General features: G+C 54.5%; 1 protein-coding gene and 1 pseudogene across 5 annotated transcripts in view; one reads left to right on the forward strand and one right to left on the reverse strand.

Annotated features, from left to right (window-relative positions):
• The window catches only part of LOC306654597 (caspase-9-like), a 462,751-nt pseudogene that overhangs the window by 289,335 nt on the left and 154,650 nt on the right, over positions 1–18,766 (reverse strand). The window lies entirely within an intron of this gene.
• The window catches only part of FHAD1 (forkhead associated phosphopeptide binding domain 1), a 105,592-nt gene that overhangs the window by 8,075 nt on the left and 78,751 nt on the right, over positions 1–18,766 (forward strand). For all 4 annotated transcript variants that reach the window (XM_079142806.1, XM_079142809.1, XM_079142808.1 and 1 more), the window contains exon 3: positions 10,959–11,165. In XM_079142806.1, the coding sequence (XP_078998932.1) occupies positions 10,959–11,165 (207 nt within the window). The remainder of the gene's footprint in view (positions 1–10,958; positions 11,166–18,766) is intronic.

Genomic DNA, 18,766 nt, shown 5'->3' on the forward strand with positions numbered 1-18,766 from the left:
TGAAACCCTGGGGTGGCTCTTGGTGGGAGCGCACTTGCTGGCCCTCTTGCCCCTAGTGCGCACCTGGGCCTGCTCCGGGTTGCGGCCCCCTGGGCTCATCCATCCCTGGAGCTCCCATCATGGCAATTTATGGGCTACTTTCCCTCCAGCAGGTGGAGGGCTTCCCGGAGGAAAAGCTTCAGAGAAAAGATCTAGATCACTCCTCTCTCTAAATGTGACTGTCATAAAGCTGCCATCCTAACCCCTGTGCATGTGGGGCATTAAGCACTTTCACTTTATTGTGCGACCCAAAGCCCTGTCCACAGTGAGTGACTCCCAGCCCGCCTCCCGGCCCACGGCCACCCTCTTCCGGACAGTCCTGCCTCTGCTTTGCCACTGGGGGCCCCTCGTGGGAGTTGAAACATGTGGTGGCTATCGCTTTGCGACTGGCTCACTTCACTTAGCACAGTACCGTCCTGGGGGACACCCTTTGAGACCCTTTCAGTTCTGTGTGGGTCCTACCCAGAGGCAGAATGGGCAGATCCCACGGTAAGTCTGCTTTTGATTTTGGGGGGACACTGCTATGTTATTCCCACCGCCCAGCCGTCTTACCATTCCCGCAGTCTTGCCCAGAGCCTCTGTTTCCCCAGGTCCTCGCCAGCGCCGACTTTCTGTTTTTTATCTTATGGAGCCATCCTGCTGGGTATGAGGTGCAAGCTCATAATCTTAGACCAGCACAAATAACAGAAGCAGCTACAGTTCTCACGCTTAGACTACGTCGGAGACTGGATCTCGCGTGATTTTATGTACGTCCCTGTGTACTCTGTACATGAATTACAGAAAATGGTACCCTCAAAACAATGTGGGGTAGGAGCGGCTGTTACTGGTGTTATCCTCATATAAAGGTGTGGAGATGGGGCTTAGAACCATCAAGGCACGTGCCCAAAGTCCCACAGCCAGTTGAGGTGGGGGTCGAGTTTCAGACCTGCCTGCTCAAAGCTTCTAGAGAAGGAAACTTCTCACATTTGACTCTGGGAACATCTAAAAATGTACATGTCTGAAATTCCTCATGGAGCTCATGGAGATCGTAAGGTAGTTGACTAAACTCGGGGAATTCCTTGCTGTGAAACCCTAAACCCAGATTAACAGTCAACAGTGAACTGGATTCTCTCCTGATCTTCCCTGAAGCAACAGCAGAGGTGGGGCCCTCTACTGGGGGCCTGGGGTAGAGGCGAGGGCCTGGGTTGGGCCAAGGTTTTCTAGAAGGGGGACATTGAGACTGGCTATGGGACCCTCAGAATCCTGCCTGGGGTGCCAGGGCCAGGTCCCCAGAGAGGACCAAGCTTAGTGCCTCTTCAAAGAGAAACCCAGCATAGCAGGACAGGAAAGGACGCCCCAGCTGTACTGAAGAACAAGCATGACTCTCGGGAGTGTCAGCAGATGCCCTGGCATGGCCCGGCCGCATGGCCCTGGTGCCAGCTGGGCTGCACAGACCAAGCTGAGTGTGGGACTTGTCTGGAAGCTGGAACTGCTCCCCAGAAGGCTTCCCAGCTAGACAGGAGTGGGTCATCTTTGTCATTTCAAAAGAACATGGGGTAGAACCGGTGAGGGAAGAGCTGAGCAGCTCTGAGCAGTCAAGTGCATGAACTTGGCTGTGGATCACCTGCCACAGGCAGCCTGGCTCTGCCCTGGTGAGCCCAGGTCAGGCAAGCTGTGCAAGCAGCTGACCTCAGGGCAACTGCTTAGACGTGTCCTGGGGACAATCACAGTGGTCGTGTTATAAGACTAACACGGTCTTGGGACAGCACCTAGCTGGTGCTAAACGCGTGGTGTATTTTGTTTACTGTGTTGGTTTTCTATTTAAAACAACACACATTTATTATCTCAAAGTTCTGTAGGTCAGAACCCCGGGTGTCCTCAGACAGTTCTTCTGTTCTAGGTCACTCAAAGCCAAAATGGAGGTGTTGGTGGCCTGGGCTCTTCTCTGGGGTCTCAGGATAGTCTGCCTGCAGGCCCCGCAGCTGCTGGCAGAATATGCCGTAACTGCACTGGGCCCTTTTCCCTTGCTGGCTGCCAGTTGGAGGTGGTTTGGGCTTCCAGAAGCTGCCCACCTCTGTGGTCACGGCCCCCTTGTCTTCAAAGCCAGCACCATGGCCCAGCTCCCTCTGGTGGCCCAGCTCCCTCTGGTGGCCCAGCTCCCTCTGGTGGCCCAGGTCCTCTGGCCTCCTGGCCTCGGACTCACCTCTCCAGCTCCAACCCAAGTTCCTTGTTCCGAAGGGCGCATGTGATTAGATTAGCTCCACTGGGATCATCTGGGATAATCTCCCTATTTCGAGGCCGTGATTAGGAATCTTTCCCAGCCCTGCGCAGTCCTGTATGGAATGCTGTGATTCACGGGTTCCAGGACTGGGATGTGGGTGTCTTCCACGAGCCTGCTGCAGTGACTGCTGCCTCTTGGCTGGACCTTGCCCTGGGGCGGGCGCCATGGGCGCTGCTTGGAGAGCTGTTCAGAGGAATCCGAAGGGTCCACGGCGGGGGCAGCGGGGAGATGCAGCTGAGCTGGCGGGGCCGTGGCAGCCCTGGCGTTACCCAGGGCCTGCCCTGCGGGTGCTGGGTTTTGCACTTCTGTGGGTGTTCATGAACTGGTTGAGTCCTTGCAACAGCCCTAGGAGAAGGGGCTGTTATTTCCCATTTTTCAGATGGGGAAGTAGAGGCATAAACAGTCTCAGAAGCCCACCCAAGGTCACCCCAAGCTCACGCAGGAAGGAGGTGGAGGCTGGGGTCCATACGCGGGCAGCCTGGGGCCACGCAGGCACGCAGAGCTTCCGGAGGAGGACTTGCAGTGAATGCTGCAGAATTGCCACCTCCCGGACTCCCGAGCCCAGGGCTGCCCTGGTTCCAGGCACTCTCGGAGACCCCAGGATCCAGCCTCTCCCCACCACGCCTGCGGCCTGCCAGGAGGCCAGCCCCTCTCCCCTGCTGCCTGGGCCAGCCGCTTCCTCACGTCCTTTTCCTTGAATACCCCCTTTCCACTGTCCCCGCCTTACATCTTTTCCTGAGGCGGTGACAGGGGTGGGGTGGGGTATTGGGTGGCCCAGGACCAAAGACCAAAAGAAAGAGAATGACACACGACAGCTGATTTGGAAACACTGTCTCACCACACTGAAACTTGGCTGGGCAGCATCTTCCACCCCGTGGTCTCCTTGGTCTTCACCTCCAAAGGCTGCTCTGCACCGTGCCCTTCACAGACGAGGGAGCCGGGTACCAACAGCATGGGCTGCTTGCCCAGGGCTGCCCGGGGCTGCCCAGGGCTGACCTGCTGGGAAGTAGGCAAGTGGCGCTTTGAGCCAGGCGCCCACCTGGAAGTGGCCTGAGGGTCCCCAGACCACCCGGCTCCCACCTCCCTGTTGCCCTAACCACAGGCCACACACCCCTCAGACAATTTTCGAGGCCATGGAGGGGTCGGAGGCTGAGGACCTGCAAGGACTTTGTACTGGCAGATAGGGAGGCCCGGTGGCAGTGGCTTGAGGAACCAGAGGAGTAAGGAGCGTCCCTGGAGCACCTGATGAGACAGGAACGGCTGAGACGGGGGGCAGCCTGAGGAGGGCGGCGCGAGCAGGCTTGCTGGCTGGAGGGAAGCTTCCAGCCGTCGGCTGCACTGAAGGTGCCAAGGAAGGTGGCTGAGGAGCTGGAGCCAAGCCCAGGCAGGGGAGACAGAGCAGGTGAGGCGCAGCCCTAGTGGTGGTGGGAAGGGCACTGGGTCCTATCCACCAGCCTCTGAGCTGGGAGGTCCGGGTTCTGGCAGGGAACAGGAGGCACGCTGGGGGTGGGGCTGCTGAGGCGGTTTAGAGAAGCAGCCCTTGCAGAGGATGCAGGGCCAGAGACACCCCGTTGGAGTGATGGGGCAGCTCCAGGCCTGAGGGGAGGGCAAGAGGGAGCTGGGGGACAGTGCCAGCTGGGAGCTCGGCCCCTGGGGGAGGGCTGCCCCAGTCCCTGGTGGCCCCTCAGTGGGTGGGGGTCTAAACGCCCCAACCCTCTCCACCTGCTCCATCCAATCTGATCTCCCCGGTGCCGAACCCCATGTGAAGAAGGCCAGGACCCGCGACTGCCCCTGGCCGGGCAGCCTGAGGGCAGAGGGCCCAGGCGAGGGGCCGGGCGGGGGTGGAGTGAGACTCTAGGAGGCTGTTCATGAAGTGGCACGAGGCCCAAGCCAGGGACCGGGTGCCTGGGGAGCCCAGGGTGCTCGCCCCCAGCTGGACTGCCGGAATGGGGAGCAGCGAGCGGGGTGGGGAGGCAGAAGACCCACAGCAGCCAGTCCCTGGCTTGGGCCTCGTGCAGGGCATAAATGCAAAGGTTTATTTCTGGGCTTTATGTTTTATTCCACTGGTTGTCTGATTGGCATAAATACCAGCGTCACACTGCTCTGATTGCTGTGGCCTTTTATTAGCTTTTGGCACCAGCCCTCCAACTTTGTTCTTTTCCAAGATTGTTTTGGCTCTCCAGGATTCCTTGAGATGTCATGTGCACTTGAGGATGGATTTTTCTCTTTCCAAAAAAAAAAAAAAAGCCATTGGGATTTTGATAGGGCCAACATTAGATCTGTTGACTGCTTTGGGTAGAATTGACAGCTTGACAGGATGAAGGCTTCAAATCCATGGACACGTCTTCCCGTTTATTTCTGTGTTTTTCTACATTTCAGCAACATTTTGTAGTTTTCAAGATGCGAGCCTTTTGCCTATTTGACTAAGTATATTCCAAATGTCTTACTCCTTTTGATTTTATTAAAAATGGAGTTATTCTCTTAATATTTTTGGATTATTTATTACTGTATATAACACTGAATTTTTGTGTTAATTTCGTATCCTGATGATTTGATGAACTTATTTATTAGTTCTAGCAGGGTTCTTTCCTCCCCCCCTTTCTTTCCAGTTTGAATATCTTACTTTTTTTTCTTGCAAATTGCTCTGGCTAGTACTTCCATGTTGAATGGAAGTAGCAAGAGTGGGCATCCTTGTCTTATTCCTGGTCTTGGAGGGAAGCTTTGAATCTTTCACCATTAAGTTCATTAGCTTGACTTTTCTTTTCTTTTCTTTTTTGGTTTCGGGAATTGAACCCAGGGTGCTTAACCACTGAGCCACATTCCAAGCCCCTTTCATTTTTAATTTTGAGACAAGGTCTCACTAAGTTGCTTAGGGCCTTACTAAATTGCTGAGGCTGGCTTTGAACTTGTGATCCTCCTGCCTCAGCCTCCCCAGCTGCTGAGATGACAGGCATGTGCCACCGTGCCCAGCTTAGCCTGACTTTTCACATATGTCCTTTATTATGTCGAGAGTTTCCTTCTATTCTTGGTTTATCAAGCGTACTTTTTAGCATGCAAGAGTGTTGAACTTTGTCAAATGCTTCTGCATCAATTGAAATGACTTTGTGGGGGTCTGCTCCTTCCTTCTGTTCATGTGGTATATTACATTGATTGAGATTCATGTATTGAACCATCCTTGCATTCCAGGAATAAACCTCACTTGGTCGTGCGTAATAATCTTTTTAATGAACTATTGAATGCCACAAATATTTTCTGCATCAATAACCCAGGCACAGTGGCATGAGCCTATAGTCCCAGCTGTGTGGGAGACTGAGACAGGAAGATCACCTGAGCTCAGGAGTTCAAGACCAAACAGCACAACATAATGAGACGGCATGAAAAAAAAAAAAAAGTTTTGCATGAATATTCATGAGGGATATTGGTCTATAGTTTTCTTTTCTTGTAATTCCTTTCATTCTGGGTTTGGTGTCCGGGTGATGCTGGCCCCTCACTTCACCTTTTGGGTCTCAGGTTCTTCACTGGTGAGATGGGGATGTTAATAGGATCCAGTGTAAAGGTCCGAGGTGCAGGTTACATAAGGGAATGAACACAGAGGGCTCTGGCAGGGCCCCATCCACCGGAAGCTCTCAGAATATGTTAGCTGCTAATGATAGAAAACAGCTTGTCCGTAATGTGCAGCCAGCTGTGGGGAGCTCATCCATCTAGCCTGCATCAGCAGCCGGGCTCTTGCCCAGTGTTAGTGTTGTGCACTGTCCAAATACAGGAGGAGTGGTGTCATCAGGGGCTCCCAGCAGCTCTCTCTTGGTCTCACATGTGGCAGAGCCTGGTCTATGTTGTGGATTCATCCAAACCTCCCTACTCGCTCATGGTCTTAATCTCAGTCTGGCAGCTTTTTATTCCCTTTTTCTTTCTTTCTTTCTTTCTTTCGTTTTTTTTTTTTTTTTTTTTTTTTTTTTTCAAATTTGGTACCAGGGATTGAACTCAGGGGCACTCGACCCCTGAGCCACATCCCCAGCTCTATTTTGTATTTTATTTAGAGACAGGGTCTCACTGAGCTGCTTAGCACCTCACTTTTGCTGAGGCTGGCTTTGAACTCTCGATCCTCCTGCCCCAGCCTCCTGAGCTGCTGGGATTACAGGCGTGCGCCATGGCGCCTGGCAGCTTTTGAGGAACTGAAAGTCACGGGGCCTGGAAAGGGAAGAACCAAAAGCAGCCCACAGAATCCGTCTTTTGCTCTGGGTCAACAAGGGTTCCTAGAGCACAAAAGAGTATGATGAGCAGGAACGCGGAGAAGGTGACGTGGTGGCGCATCCTGATAGCACAGCGAGTTCCCACGCACCGCCTCTCCCCATCTCTCTCTCACACACAGAGTTTGCTGTACCCTGAGCGTCTTGCGTTGCCTCGGTACATTCGGCAGTCGGTGAGTCCGGTGGCCACGCTTTGACTCGCGAAGTCCTGGTTCGCTCCGCTCACTGAGTGGACGCCCGGCTTGGGATGGTTCTGCAGTTCTTTTCACTTCCCGGTGGTGCGTGAGCAGCACTCGGCCAGTAGCAGCCACGCCTACAGTCTTGATTCTTGAGCTTCTCCTGGGCTGAGGACACGCGCACGACACCCTCTCCAGTGCCCGCCGCAGGCCGGGGGGCCTCTGAGTCCCACCAAGCCCGGCCTCGCCAAGTCGTGACCTTCGGCAGGTCAGGAGCGCTCGCTCCATGCGTTCTTTTGGTGCAGTGTGGGATTCCATTGGCCAACATCTTGTTGGAGATTTTGCATCTGTGATTACAAGAGAAGTTGTTTGTCATTTTCCATTCTTATAATGTGCGTATCTCATTTTGGAATTGGGCTGATATTGGCCTCATCAAATGGGCTGAAAGGGTTCTGGAAGAATCATGGGGAACTGGGATCGTTTCTTCCTTAAATGTTTGATATAATTCATCAGTGAACCTATCTGGGCCTGGTGCTTTCTTTTGCAGAAGATTATTAATTATTGAACCAAGTTCTGATTATTAATTATTGATTCAAGAGGATCATCTGCTTCCTCTTCTATGCATTTGGTAGTTTTGTCTTTCGAGGAATAGGTCAATTTCATTTAAGTTGTCAAATTCGTGTACAGAGAATTGTTCATAATATTCCTTTGTTATCTTTTCAACATCCCTGGGCTCAATGGCAATGGCTTCTCTCTCCTGTCTGCCTGCAATCCTTTGTGTCTTCTCTCTTTTTTTCCAGTTAGTTTACTAGAGGTTTGTAGATTTTAACGATCTTCCCAAAGAGTCACCTTTCAGTGTCTGTGTTAGTCAGCTTTCTAATACTGTGACAAAATACCTGAGATAACCAGCTTAGAGAAGAAAAGTATATTTGGGCGCATGTTTTCAGAGGTTTCGGTCCCTGGTCACTCGGCCTGTTGCTTTGGGTCTGTGGCAGCAAGGAACATCATGACAGAGGAGGCCTGTTCACCCCATGGTAGCCAGGCAGCGAAAAGAGAGAGCAAGCTGAGGTCCAAAGATTCCCTCCAAAGGCATGTCCCCAGTCACCTAACTTCCACCCACCAGGCCCCACCACCTCACAGTAGGACCGCAGGCTGGGGACCCGACCCTCAACACACGGGCATTTGGGTGACTTTCAAGATCCAAACTATACAGGTTTCTTTCATTATTTACTATACCTTTTTTCCTTTTTCAATTTCTTTCATTTTTCGCTCTAATTTTTATTTCTGTGGTGTTTGTGTTAGGCTTATGTGTCGTGGTGCCAGGCTAGCTCAGGTGCAGGTAAGGGCCGCGGACTCAGGACCCAGACCCCAGGAGTTAGGTAGAAGCAGGCTTGTGGCGAGCAGCCTGCAAACTCGTTTATTGCAGGAAAAACCACACATTTTATAGACTTTCAGTCCAATCACAATGTTCCACGGGGGATCAGACCACCAGGTTCCTATACAGATTCCCTTGGTAACACTAGGTCAACTTGGGGCACTTGTTTACATTCCTAGGTGGTCATTGCAGAATGCTCCTCTCTGCCAGTTTACACACTTGAGACATTAGCTGCCGCGAGCCAAGAACTAGGATTTCTCCCAACACTTATGGCTCTTCTATCTCTGTTTCCCAGGTGGGAACGTTGATGGATTTTTGAGATCTTTCTTCTTTGGTTATGTTTGCAGTCAGCGCTATCGATACACTATGCTCACTGCATCCGCAGATGTTGGCCAGCTGTATTTTCATTGTCCTTTAGTTAAGCTCATTTTCCACTGCTCTGGGACTTCTCTATGACCCAGGCGGTATTTAGGCCATTTAGAAGCATATTGTTTAATCTTCAGGTATTTGGGATTTTCCAGCAAGCGTTTTCTTACTGATTTCCCGTTTAATTCCATTGTGGTCTGAGAGCAGAGTTGGCATAGTTTCTATTCTTTTAAAAATGTGTCGAGGTGTGTTTTATGGCCCAGAATGTGGTGTCTTGGTGAATGATTGTCCCATATGAGCTTGAAAAGCATGTGTGTTTTGTTGTTGTTGGATTATGTATTCTGTAAACACCAGTTAGATCTGGTTGATCGATGGTGCCAGGCAGTTCATCTGTGTCTTTCTGCCTGCTGGATCCATCTGTTACTGACAGAGGAGGGATGGCATCTCAACTACCACAATGGCTCTGTCTGTTTCTCCTTGCAGTTCTATTGGGTTTTGCCTCTTGTATTTTTGAACTCTGTTGTTAGGCGCATACATGTTTAGGGTTGTTATGTCTTCTTAGAGAACAGACCCCTTTATCATTTTTTAATGCCTTCCTACATCCCCAGTAGCTCCTGTCTGAAGTCAATTTGTCTGCAATGAATTTAGCTATTCCACCTTTCTTTGGTGTCTTTGTATTTGGAATGTTAAAGTGTCTGACAGAAACTTGTCAACAGACTTCAATTTGGGAAAACCTGGGCACAAACCTGGCTTGTCAAGCTGTTGGCCCCACATAAATCCATCATTTTATACCTCAGTTTCCTCCTCTACAAAATAGGGACTGTCTGGATTGTGAGGATGAAATGGTCCCTGCAGTAGACAGCTGGCAAGGTTCCTGGCACACAGAGTTCAGGGTCACAGTGCTACTCATCATATGCATTGATACGTTTTATTAGTAACATAAGCTGTCGGTACTTATGATGGGCTTTTCAGTTTCCAAGTGCAAGTACTTTGTAATGAGCGGATTGGCACATCCTGAGAAGATGAAGGAGATGAACTTAGAAAATAATTACAAAGTCTCAGGCTGGAGGGGAGGTCCTGTAGGCCGTGTCCTTAAAAGACAAAGACAGCCAGGCTTGGTGCTAGACGCATGGAGTCCCAGCTGCTCAGTCCAAGGCCGGAGGATCAGGCAAGCTCAGCGTCAACCCGGGTACCACAGCGAGGCCCCACGATTGAAAAAAAAAAAAAGGAGGAGGAGGAACAGAATAGAATAGAAATGAAGAGAAAAGAAAAGAAAGAAAGGTGTTTCCTTACCTCGCTGCAGGGCCGCGGCCTGGGGAAGGTACTGTTGCCCTGGACGCTGAGTTTGGCTCACTCTTCTTATGGAGGGGAAATTAACCTGGGCGCGGTGGAGCACGCCTGTAATCCCAGCAACTTGGGGCGAGGCAGGAGGATGGCAGGTTCCAAGCCAACCTCAGCAACTTAGCCAGGCCCTGTCTCAAAATCTAAATAAAAGGGCTAGGGTGTGGCTCAGTGGTTAAGCACCCCTGGGTTCAGTCAGATCAAAAAAATGAAACTAAGAGGTGCTTCTGCCCCTCGCCAGCTCACAGATGCACTGGCTGGGACCCCTTTCCTCTGGGGACCACGTCACACCTGGCCCCCTGTAGAAAAGCAGATCACCTGTGGTTAGATAAACCCCGAGGAGCTTCGGAGATGCAGTGGGAATGACGAATCACACCGGGAATGCCTCGCTGTGGTCAAAGTTTAGGAAGGTAGTTGTAAGACTATGTGTGGTGCAATTAATTTTGTTTTAATTTTAAAGGAATGTCCGCACAGAAAAACCAGGAAGGATGTGAGCCTGGGTGTGAACAGCGGCTGCCTCTGGGGAGGGGATTACTACGTTTTTAATATCTTTTCACTGCTTTTCTCCATTTCTCATTTTCTTCAATAAGAAAACTTTTTTTTTCTGAATGAGCCGAATGAGGAACGGCAAACCTCCCTCTCCTGTAGGTACCCTCTCCCTGGACCTGGCCTTTTCCCGGGGTGCAGGACAGTTCTCACTGTCCACTGGCCTTAGTGGCTTGTGTCTGGCCATTTCTGTTTCCACTTCCACCATGCAGGTGCCTGTGCAGAGTCGAGGAAATGGGAATCAGCCGACTCACTGGCCAAACATTTACCCACTGAGTCCCTCCTGCCTTTCCCTGACTCTCCCCGCAACAACTTGGTGCCCATCCCCAGGTCTGAGTCAGCCAGATAACTCCAACACACTCTCGCTGTGTGGCCTTGGGCAAATCACTTAACCTCTCTGATCCTCAGCATCCTTTAAAAATGGATTGTGGGCTGGGTAGCTCAGTGACGGAGTGCTTGCTGCGCCCTGCTGGGCCCTGGGTCCAATGCTCAGTGCCAAAAAAGGTGGGGGCGGGGGGTGAGGATCCAAAGCCGAGCGGAGGCAACACCCTCGCCGGCGTGGCCGCAGTGAGTGCGGGCTGACCCGGGGCCACCTGTGTCTCTTTCAGTCCGCGGACATCGACAACCACCACGCGCTCATCGAGTTCAGCGAGGCAGAGGGCGGCTTCGTTCTCCAGGACTTCAATTCCCGCAACGGCACGTTCGTCAACGAGTGTCACATCCAGAACGTGGCCGTGAAGCTGATCCCTGGAGACATCCTGAGGTTCGGCTCCGTGGGGCTGACCTATGAACTGGTCGTCGAAAACCCACCCCCGGTGAGCCGGGGCCCTGCGACCGGGGCCGGGGGCCAAGCTGCGTAGAGACAGGGGCCCAGGGGACAGGGGCCGAGCTGTCGCCCTCCACCTCCGGCCGCAGCTCCATGCAGGGCGGCTCTCCTTTCCCGGCTGCGCGCAGCCTGACCCGCGGGTCCAGGGCGAGCAAGGCCTCCCTGGGCGCCCCGAGGCGCAGGCAGGTGCAGATCTGGGGCAGGCCTGGCTTGGTTGCTCCCTGCAGCTCGGTGGGGGTGGAGGGCAGGCCTGTGCCTGCCAGAGCCCAGGGAGGAGCCAGCTGCCTGGCAGTAACCGGGAACCACCTCTCGATGTCCACGTCCCTCCTCATGGGTGGCCCTAATGAAACTCAGCGTCCCTCCAGACAGGACAGCCGCCATCAGGCCCAGATCCGGGGTGTGCCAGGCTCAGGGCCTACATCGTGTCTCAATTTAAATGTAGCAACTCACAACTCGCCCATAAAATCCCAGTCACCAGGAACGTGTGCCCACCAGGCAGGCAGCGCGGGCTGGCTCGTGACACAGGCTTTGCCTCAGTCCCCGCGGCCACCACTTGAGCAATCCGCTGGGCCAAGCGCCCCTCCTGGCTCTACAGACTGCCGCCCTGACAGGGGTCTCAGGGGGTCTTATGGTGGTTGTGCAAAGGTCCAAGGAGCCGACTAGGATTGTGACACTCACAGTCCAGGGCCTCTCAGTGGCATGGTGCCAAAGTGACCCCGTCACCTGTGTCCAGGGAGTCAGGGGTTCGCCTCCCTCCCCACAGCAGCAGGGCCGGAGAGCTCGGGGCTTAAAGCCGTCCCAGGACTAAGAACCACAGACTGCAGGGCCGGGGCTTGGGACAGCCCTGTGGAAGCTGGCCAAGGGCACCCGCCCTCGGTGATCCACGGGCCGAGTGGACCAGGAGGCCACCCCGTTCGCGTCGGCTTTGGAAATCTGGGGCGGGTTGTGTTTGCTGTTCCTCCTCGACCAGCTTTAACGCGTGGCTGCTCAGGGAACCCTCTAGGCCCTTGCAGCATGGGAGGTGCCCAGAGGGTGTGGACCTGACCAGCCGTCTCAAGAGGGGCTCTTAGGCACCCCCGTGTCAGAACCACGTGACGGCAGGTGGCTGAACTCACCCAGGCCCAAGGACTCATGCTTAGGGTTGCCAGAGAAAATGCAGGACCCCTAGTTAAATTTTAATTTTCTCTAGAGAACAAATAATTTTTAGTTACAAGTGTGTCCTAAATATGGGATATACTTATGCTAAAAAGTATTCTTGGTTTTTACCTAAAACCCAGGTTGACCTGGGCACCCCATATTTTATTTATACACATTTCCTTCTTTATTTATCTATGCTAAAGCTAACGACCCTACAAGACTCCTGGAACCTGCATTCTCACGAGCTCCGTAGAGTCTGATGCGCCCCAACAGAAGGGAAACTGGTACAGAGTCTTCTGTACGTAGCCTTTGTAGACTTTTTAGGGGTGAAAGAAAATGGAATTTCTGACCCAAGTCGGTGAAGTTTGAGGCAGCATTCCCTAATGAGTCTGATTACAAGAATTTTTCAGAAATATCCAGTCGAATCATAGGTTCCTGGGCCCCCTCCCTAGGAAATTCTGATTTTCGTGACTTGCCAGTAGGAGGGAAGAGGACGCACAATTCATATGCCCATGTGTTTCCTCCTTACCCTACAAAAGTATTTATTGGAATGTTGTTTGTAGTGGCATAAAATCGGAGACCTCAGTGCCCGTGAAAGGGGGCATTGTTTAGTGATCCAGGAGGGGACCGTCCCTCGGGATATTGTGCTGCCTTTTAAAGCCCCAGCTTTGTCGTGGTGGCTGACGCATCAGCTGCCCGTGGTTAAAGCTCCTGACGTGGGGGTTTTGACACGTGGCTGCGCCGTGAGGCCATGGCCAGGCCGAGCCAGCACCCCCAGGGCTGCCCCCAGCACAGGACCTGCGCAGGCTGCGCCCACCCTAAGCGGGCACCTCTGGTGAGCGCTCGGGGCTGGCAGCATCGCGGGGTCCGCGCTCAGCATGGTTCCATCACCCAGCCCCACAGAAGCCCCTGAGGGCCCTCGCCTGGCGGCGTTCCCATCCCTTCACCGTGGGGACCATGGTGGGAGCCGCAGCAGGAGGCTGGCCTCCCTGCGTGCTCACCCGTGGACGCCAGCCGCCCAGGTGCCCGTCGCCACCGCCCACGTTCATCCCACACAGCCCACGTGCCCCACCGCCCAGCCCAGCAGCCACCACCTGCTTTCCGTCTCTATGCACGCGATGCCCGGGGCACCGGCGGTGGCATCCCACAGCCTCTGTCCCCCGTGGGCCTCCTGGGCTCTTGCTGGGGTCCCGGGCAGGCGGCTGCTCCTGTGGCATCTCTTCTGCCTGCCTGGCGACCCTGACTCGGGTTGTTTTCCTATGTAAGCACATGTTGGAGAGTGACCGCATCCACTTTCCCTGAGGATCCGTGGCCAGCTTGATCCTGTTCCCGTTGGCCTCCTGGGTCCCAAGAGGGGTGGGGTCTCCCAAGGTGGGGTCTCCAGCCCTCTCTTCTCTGGAGGAGGACGGTTTCCTATCACACGGGGCAGCTGTTCTCCTCCTGGCAGAGGACAAGTCGCTACTTCAGGCATGGTGCCCATGACCAGTGGAGGGGTGTTTTCAGGGAGCGGGAGTGGGGGAGAAGTGAGGGACAGCATCGGGCCGGTGTCCTGCAGACCACATCAAGCGGCCCAGCCCAGTCTGCTCTCAACAGAGGTGGGGTCAAGGTCAAGGTCAGGTGCTGGTGCCTCCCTTCTCAAAGGCACACTTTCCACTCTGCAAACCTGGGATCCTGATAGTCCCTACCGCCCGGATCCCTGTGGAATTCAGTGGGGTGCTGAATGCAAATTATCCAGTCAGTGACCGGTGACCGTGCCTCCTTGGTGGCACCTCCCAGGACTTCCCCAGATCAGGTGATTTGCAAGTGACAGACCTGTGGGAGGACACATGGGGGAGAAGCAGGAAGAGGCTCTTGACTGTCAAAGCACATCAGCACCAGGAAGCGTCCCCGACGGTCCAGGTCCCGCAGTCTCACTGGCATGCAGCCCAGGTCCCCCACCACGTGGGCCTCCACGGGCTCCACTCACGCTGTGGTCGACCCAGATGGCGCCCCTGGCATTGTGCAGGACGTGACCCACCAGCCCCCGCAAAGCCCGGAGCAGCCGCTGAGTAACGAGGGTGTCCACCCAGATAGCAGGTTGAAACCAAAGCCACGGTCAGACACGGCTGCTGTCGTGGTTTTGGCTTCTTGTTGGGGTGTGTCTGCGTGTTACGAGCCCCAGGAAGGGCTGTGGCCAGGGCTGGCGTTACCAGCGGTGTCCTTGCATGGCAGCTAGCTGAGGAAACCCTTCACCAGAACATACGAGTTGCATCTTGTTCTAAAAAATGACGACTCTAAATCGAGGCACCCAGAGAGAAGAAAGGAATCCAGGGCACGCCAGCCTGGTTCCTCTCCCAAGGACAGCTCCACCGGCCGATCCAGGAGGGCTCTGGGCTAGCCTTGACCCGGGGATCAGCGGGGCAGCACTGAGGCTGACACCGTTCCCTGTCGGGCCCGCCCCTGGCTTGCTCTGCCCTGCCCCAGTCCAGCCAGACTCCCTGGTGACTTCTGGAAGTGTCCTTCACCCTCGCAATCCCCTGGCACCCCGTCCCGCTGGCCCACAGTGCCCGCTGCCCACTGCTTCCCGGGGAAGATCTTGGAGGACGCCGGTCAAAAGCTTTGGTGGGCCAAGTTCACATTCCAACTGCACTTGATGCCTGGCCTTTGGAGCTTCAGTTTCCGACTTCTGCCGGTTTCTACATGCTCGTCAGAGGCTCTGGTCCCCCTCCAGAATTCTCGCACAAGCCCTGGGACCACCCCATCTGTGTCAGCTAAGTCCAAAGAGGTGCCACACTTTCCCGAGATTATGTGTCACTGACGGCCAGAACCAAGGTCAAGGGCCAGGCCCCCCGGTCCTCGTCTCGGAGCCTAGGGCACCCCAGGGGTGTGAGCGCTAGGGCCACAGTGCTCACTGCAGCCCCAGATCAGCCTGCGACTTCCTGTGCTACTGGCGAGGACGTAGCCACCAAGGAGGGAGGAAAAGGCAGTTTCAGCTCTGGCTTCCCCTCCAGCCCCCACTTAACCGAATCGCCCCCATTACCCAGCTCCGACGCAGGCCGGCCCCGGCTCCCTTCCTAGAGGACGCGGCTGCCTGGTGGCCGGGGTGTCGTGAGCAGTTCTTGTGCCCCAGGAAGTGCCCCGAGCTCTTCACGAAGCCCGAAGCAGCTGCTGGAATCTCACGCACTGTCAGGGCCACACAAGGGACCTGGGCAGGGAGGCGGCTGGACCCAGTTCTGTGTGAGGCTGAATCCCACCCTCAACCTGTGGTGGACCGACCACAGCCCAGCGAGAGGCCGAGCCCAGGCCACCGGCTCTTCCTACACAAGCGTCACTGGAGAGCAGCCCTGCCCACTCATCTCAGTGTGGACCACCTTGGCCTTCCCGATCCACTGCCCGAGGAGCAGAGCACAGGGCCCGGAGCCTGCCAACCCTCACCCCCGCACCCACCTGGTAGTCTGTTCAGGTTCCGAAAAAAGCAGAAGGAAAAAAATAGGTGGGGGTGGGGAGGAGGAACTGATGCGGACTGAGTCCCTCTCCCTGCCTGGAGCCGGCCGTTAGTAGTCAGAGAGATAAGAAAAGGGCAGATTCGGAGCAGTCATTTCATTACCTCTTTAAAACAGAGCTTGGAAACATGTGGATCTAAATACACGAGCGAGCATGCGTCTGTACAAAAGATTTGCACCGAGGTGACCCATGGATACGCTAGACATTCATAATACATACACAAGTGTATGTGACCACTTTCACCTGCTTCTTCAATTGCAAAGTTTTAACACTTTGGAATGTTTTCCCTGGTGTAACTTTTGAAGCAGAAATACAGGCTTTATACTCTGCAGGAGACAGCAGCTGGAGATTTGCTAACTTGTTCCCAGCTTCCCTGTGTAATGTTTCACTACCTGTCTTGCAATGGGTTCCTTGGTCTTGGATTACTTCTCTGGGCCACTGCTTTACTTTAAAAGTTTAAAGGTGAATCATGATTACAGCGTGGTGAGTTTCATTTGAGAATGTCAGAACCTGTGTAATAGTACCTTTAATTCTGACCACATAGTGGTGCTTGTGCTAAAATCGCGATAAGCATACTGTCCAGAAAATTTCAGTGTTAGCAAGTGTCAGAACCCCAACTTAAAGTGGCCTAAGCCAAAACAAAAAAGGCAAGATGTCAGAGGCATCAGGGCTTCAGGCCTGGCTGGATCCAGGTGCAAAAATGATGGTCAGGAATCTGCCTCATCCTTTTTTGTTAGCTTCACAATCTCAGGCAGATTCTTGACCCACCTGTGGCAAGGTAGCCATCAGTAGCTCCAGCACTGTTCTAAAACAAGCCAGCTTCTTCACTGATTTGCTTTAGATCAAGTGACTATCCCAGAACCAGTCACTGACACCCAGGGCATGGAATGCTCTGATTGGCCATGCCTGGCTCATGCTCCCCTCCCTGGGGTGAAGGGGATCAGCCCCCCATTCCCCACTTCCCACCATCCAGTCCCTTTAAGTCATTTCACTTGGTAGTTATATGAGAAATCGAGCAAATCAGAGGCCGCAGGGGCTGCAGGTGGGGGCCCAGGGTCTCCTGAGGGACTCACTTCCTACCACAGAGAGAGTCTGCTATTTTTGCTTCCTAGTAACTCAAAGGCCCTTTTGAAAATAACTTTTTGGTTTTGGCACAATTTGGATTCAGAGAGTTGCAATGATAGTGCAGAAAGTCGCCTAGACCTCCTGTGGCTCCCCACCACCAACGCCTTAGCACCCTCCTGGACCACAGTGGTCTCCCACACACACGCACTCACACACACGCATGCACACACACACGCGTGGACACACACTCACATGCACACACATGCACACGCACACACAAACATGCACGCACACACATGCACATGCACACGCACACAGACACATAAGCACGCACACAAACACATAAGCATGCACACACACAAACACAAGAACACACAGGCACGCACACACATGCACACACTCATGCACACACAACACAAATGCACACACATGCACACACACACAAACATGCCCACACATACACATGCACACATGCACATGCACACACTCAGCTTGGGCCCACTGGTCTTAAGCATACTTCAGGATCCACACTGCCCCGGTCCACATTGCTCAGCCGCCTGTCTCCTGGGTTCGGGACCCTGCCTCAGTCTCCCTTGGTCCTCACGGCCTTGGGGCCCTGCGCACTGGCCAGGTGTCCTGGGAACATCCCCCCTCTGTGCCTGCATGTCTCTGCTTAGACTGGGGCCGTGACCTTCGGAAGGCACACGGCAGAGGCAGAGGACCGTGGCCGGCCAGCCCCACTGTCAGTGACCCCGTCAGCTCCTCTCCCGTGTGTGCCGGGCCAGGCGCTGGTCGCGTCCCTGCGTGTGGTCAGTCTCAGGCGGCGCACGAGCTCCCCCTGCTGGAGCAGCGGCGGCGCCATCTGCAAGGTCCTCCCGGGCCGGGTCTGCCCAGCCGCCTTCGGGCCCTCTGGATTCCTGTACGCTCCGTTTATACTTGGGGTCCTGACCCTCCACTTGGTCGCTTATCTGTGGCTCAGACTGTTCCAGCTTTGGCCACCGCGTGACCTTCGTGCCCTGGTGGCCTGGACGCCCCTCTGACGTGTGGCCACCACTTTTTTCTCAAGCACTTCCTTAATTTCCGGATCCTGGTGCCTTTCTCCTGCCCTCGCCCCAGAACCAGCTGAAGGACGCCGTACGTACACTCTGCCCTCGGCTGGTCCGGTTCGGCCAGCGGACACCCACGGTGTGTGCCAGGCCCGGAGCTGGGTGCTCAGCCACCTGCTGGATGACGTGTAACCAAGAGCTCTCTGAAGGGTGCAGTCGGGAGAGCGAGGTCTGCTGCTCAGTGGGACTGTCCATCAGCACAGCCACCGTGGAGATCGGGTCCTCCGAAGGCGAGGCAGGAACCGCACACCACCAGCCATCCACCCTCAGGACGTGTCCTGAAGAACTGAAGCCCCCAGGCCACCGTGACGCATCAGCCTCGTTTACAGCAGCACGAGGCACAAGGGCCAGGCCAGGAGCCGGCCGGGTGTCCCCAGGGGACGGGTGGTGTCTAGCACCGCGGGGTTTGATTCACCACAAAGAAGCTGAGGCCGTGTCATTTGCAGGAAAGCAGGTGGAACCCGGAACCCTGGCGTTGGGCAAAAAGTCAAGCTCGGAAGGTCAAGGGTCATGTGTGTTCTCTCCTGCGCGGAAGCTGAGAGGAAAACGGAGAAGGAAGGTGGGGCAGATCCCAGGAAGCGAGAGGGAGAGGAAGGGACCAAGGGGAGGGAGGGCGGAGGGCGGGCGCAATAGTGGCCAAACTATATCGCTGTTCTGTGCGAATACGTAACGACAAACCCCTTCCACTGTGCAGCTGTGTGACCCATCAAACGTGGGGACATACATCATTTCCGATTTAAGAGTTTGCTGCCATAGGTCACACACAGCCCGCTCCTTACAAAGGACCATGACCTCACGC

Source organism: Sciurus vulgaris, assembly GCF_902686455.1.
Source record: "Sciurus vulgaris genome assembly, chromosome: 1".
NCBI lineage: Eukaryota > Metazoa > Chordata > Mammalia > Rodentia > Sciuridae > Sciurus > Sciurus vulgaris.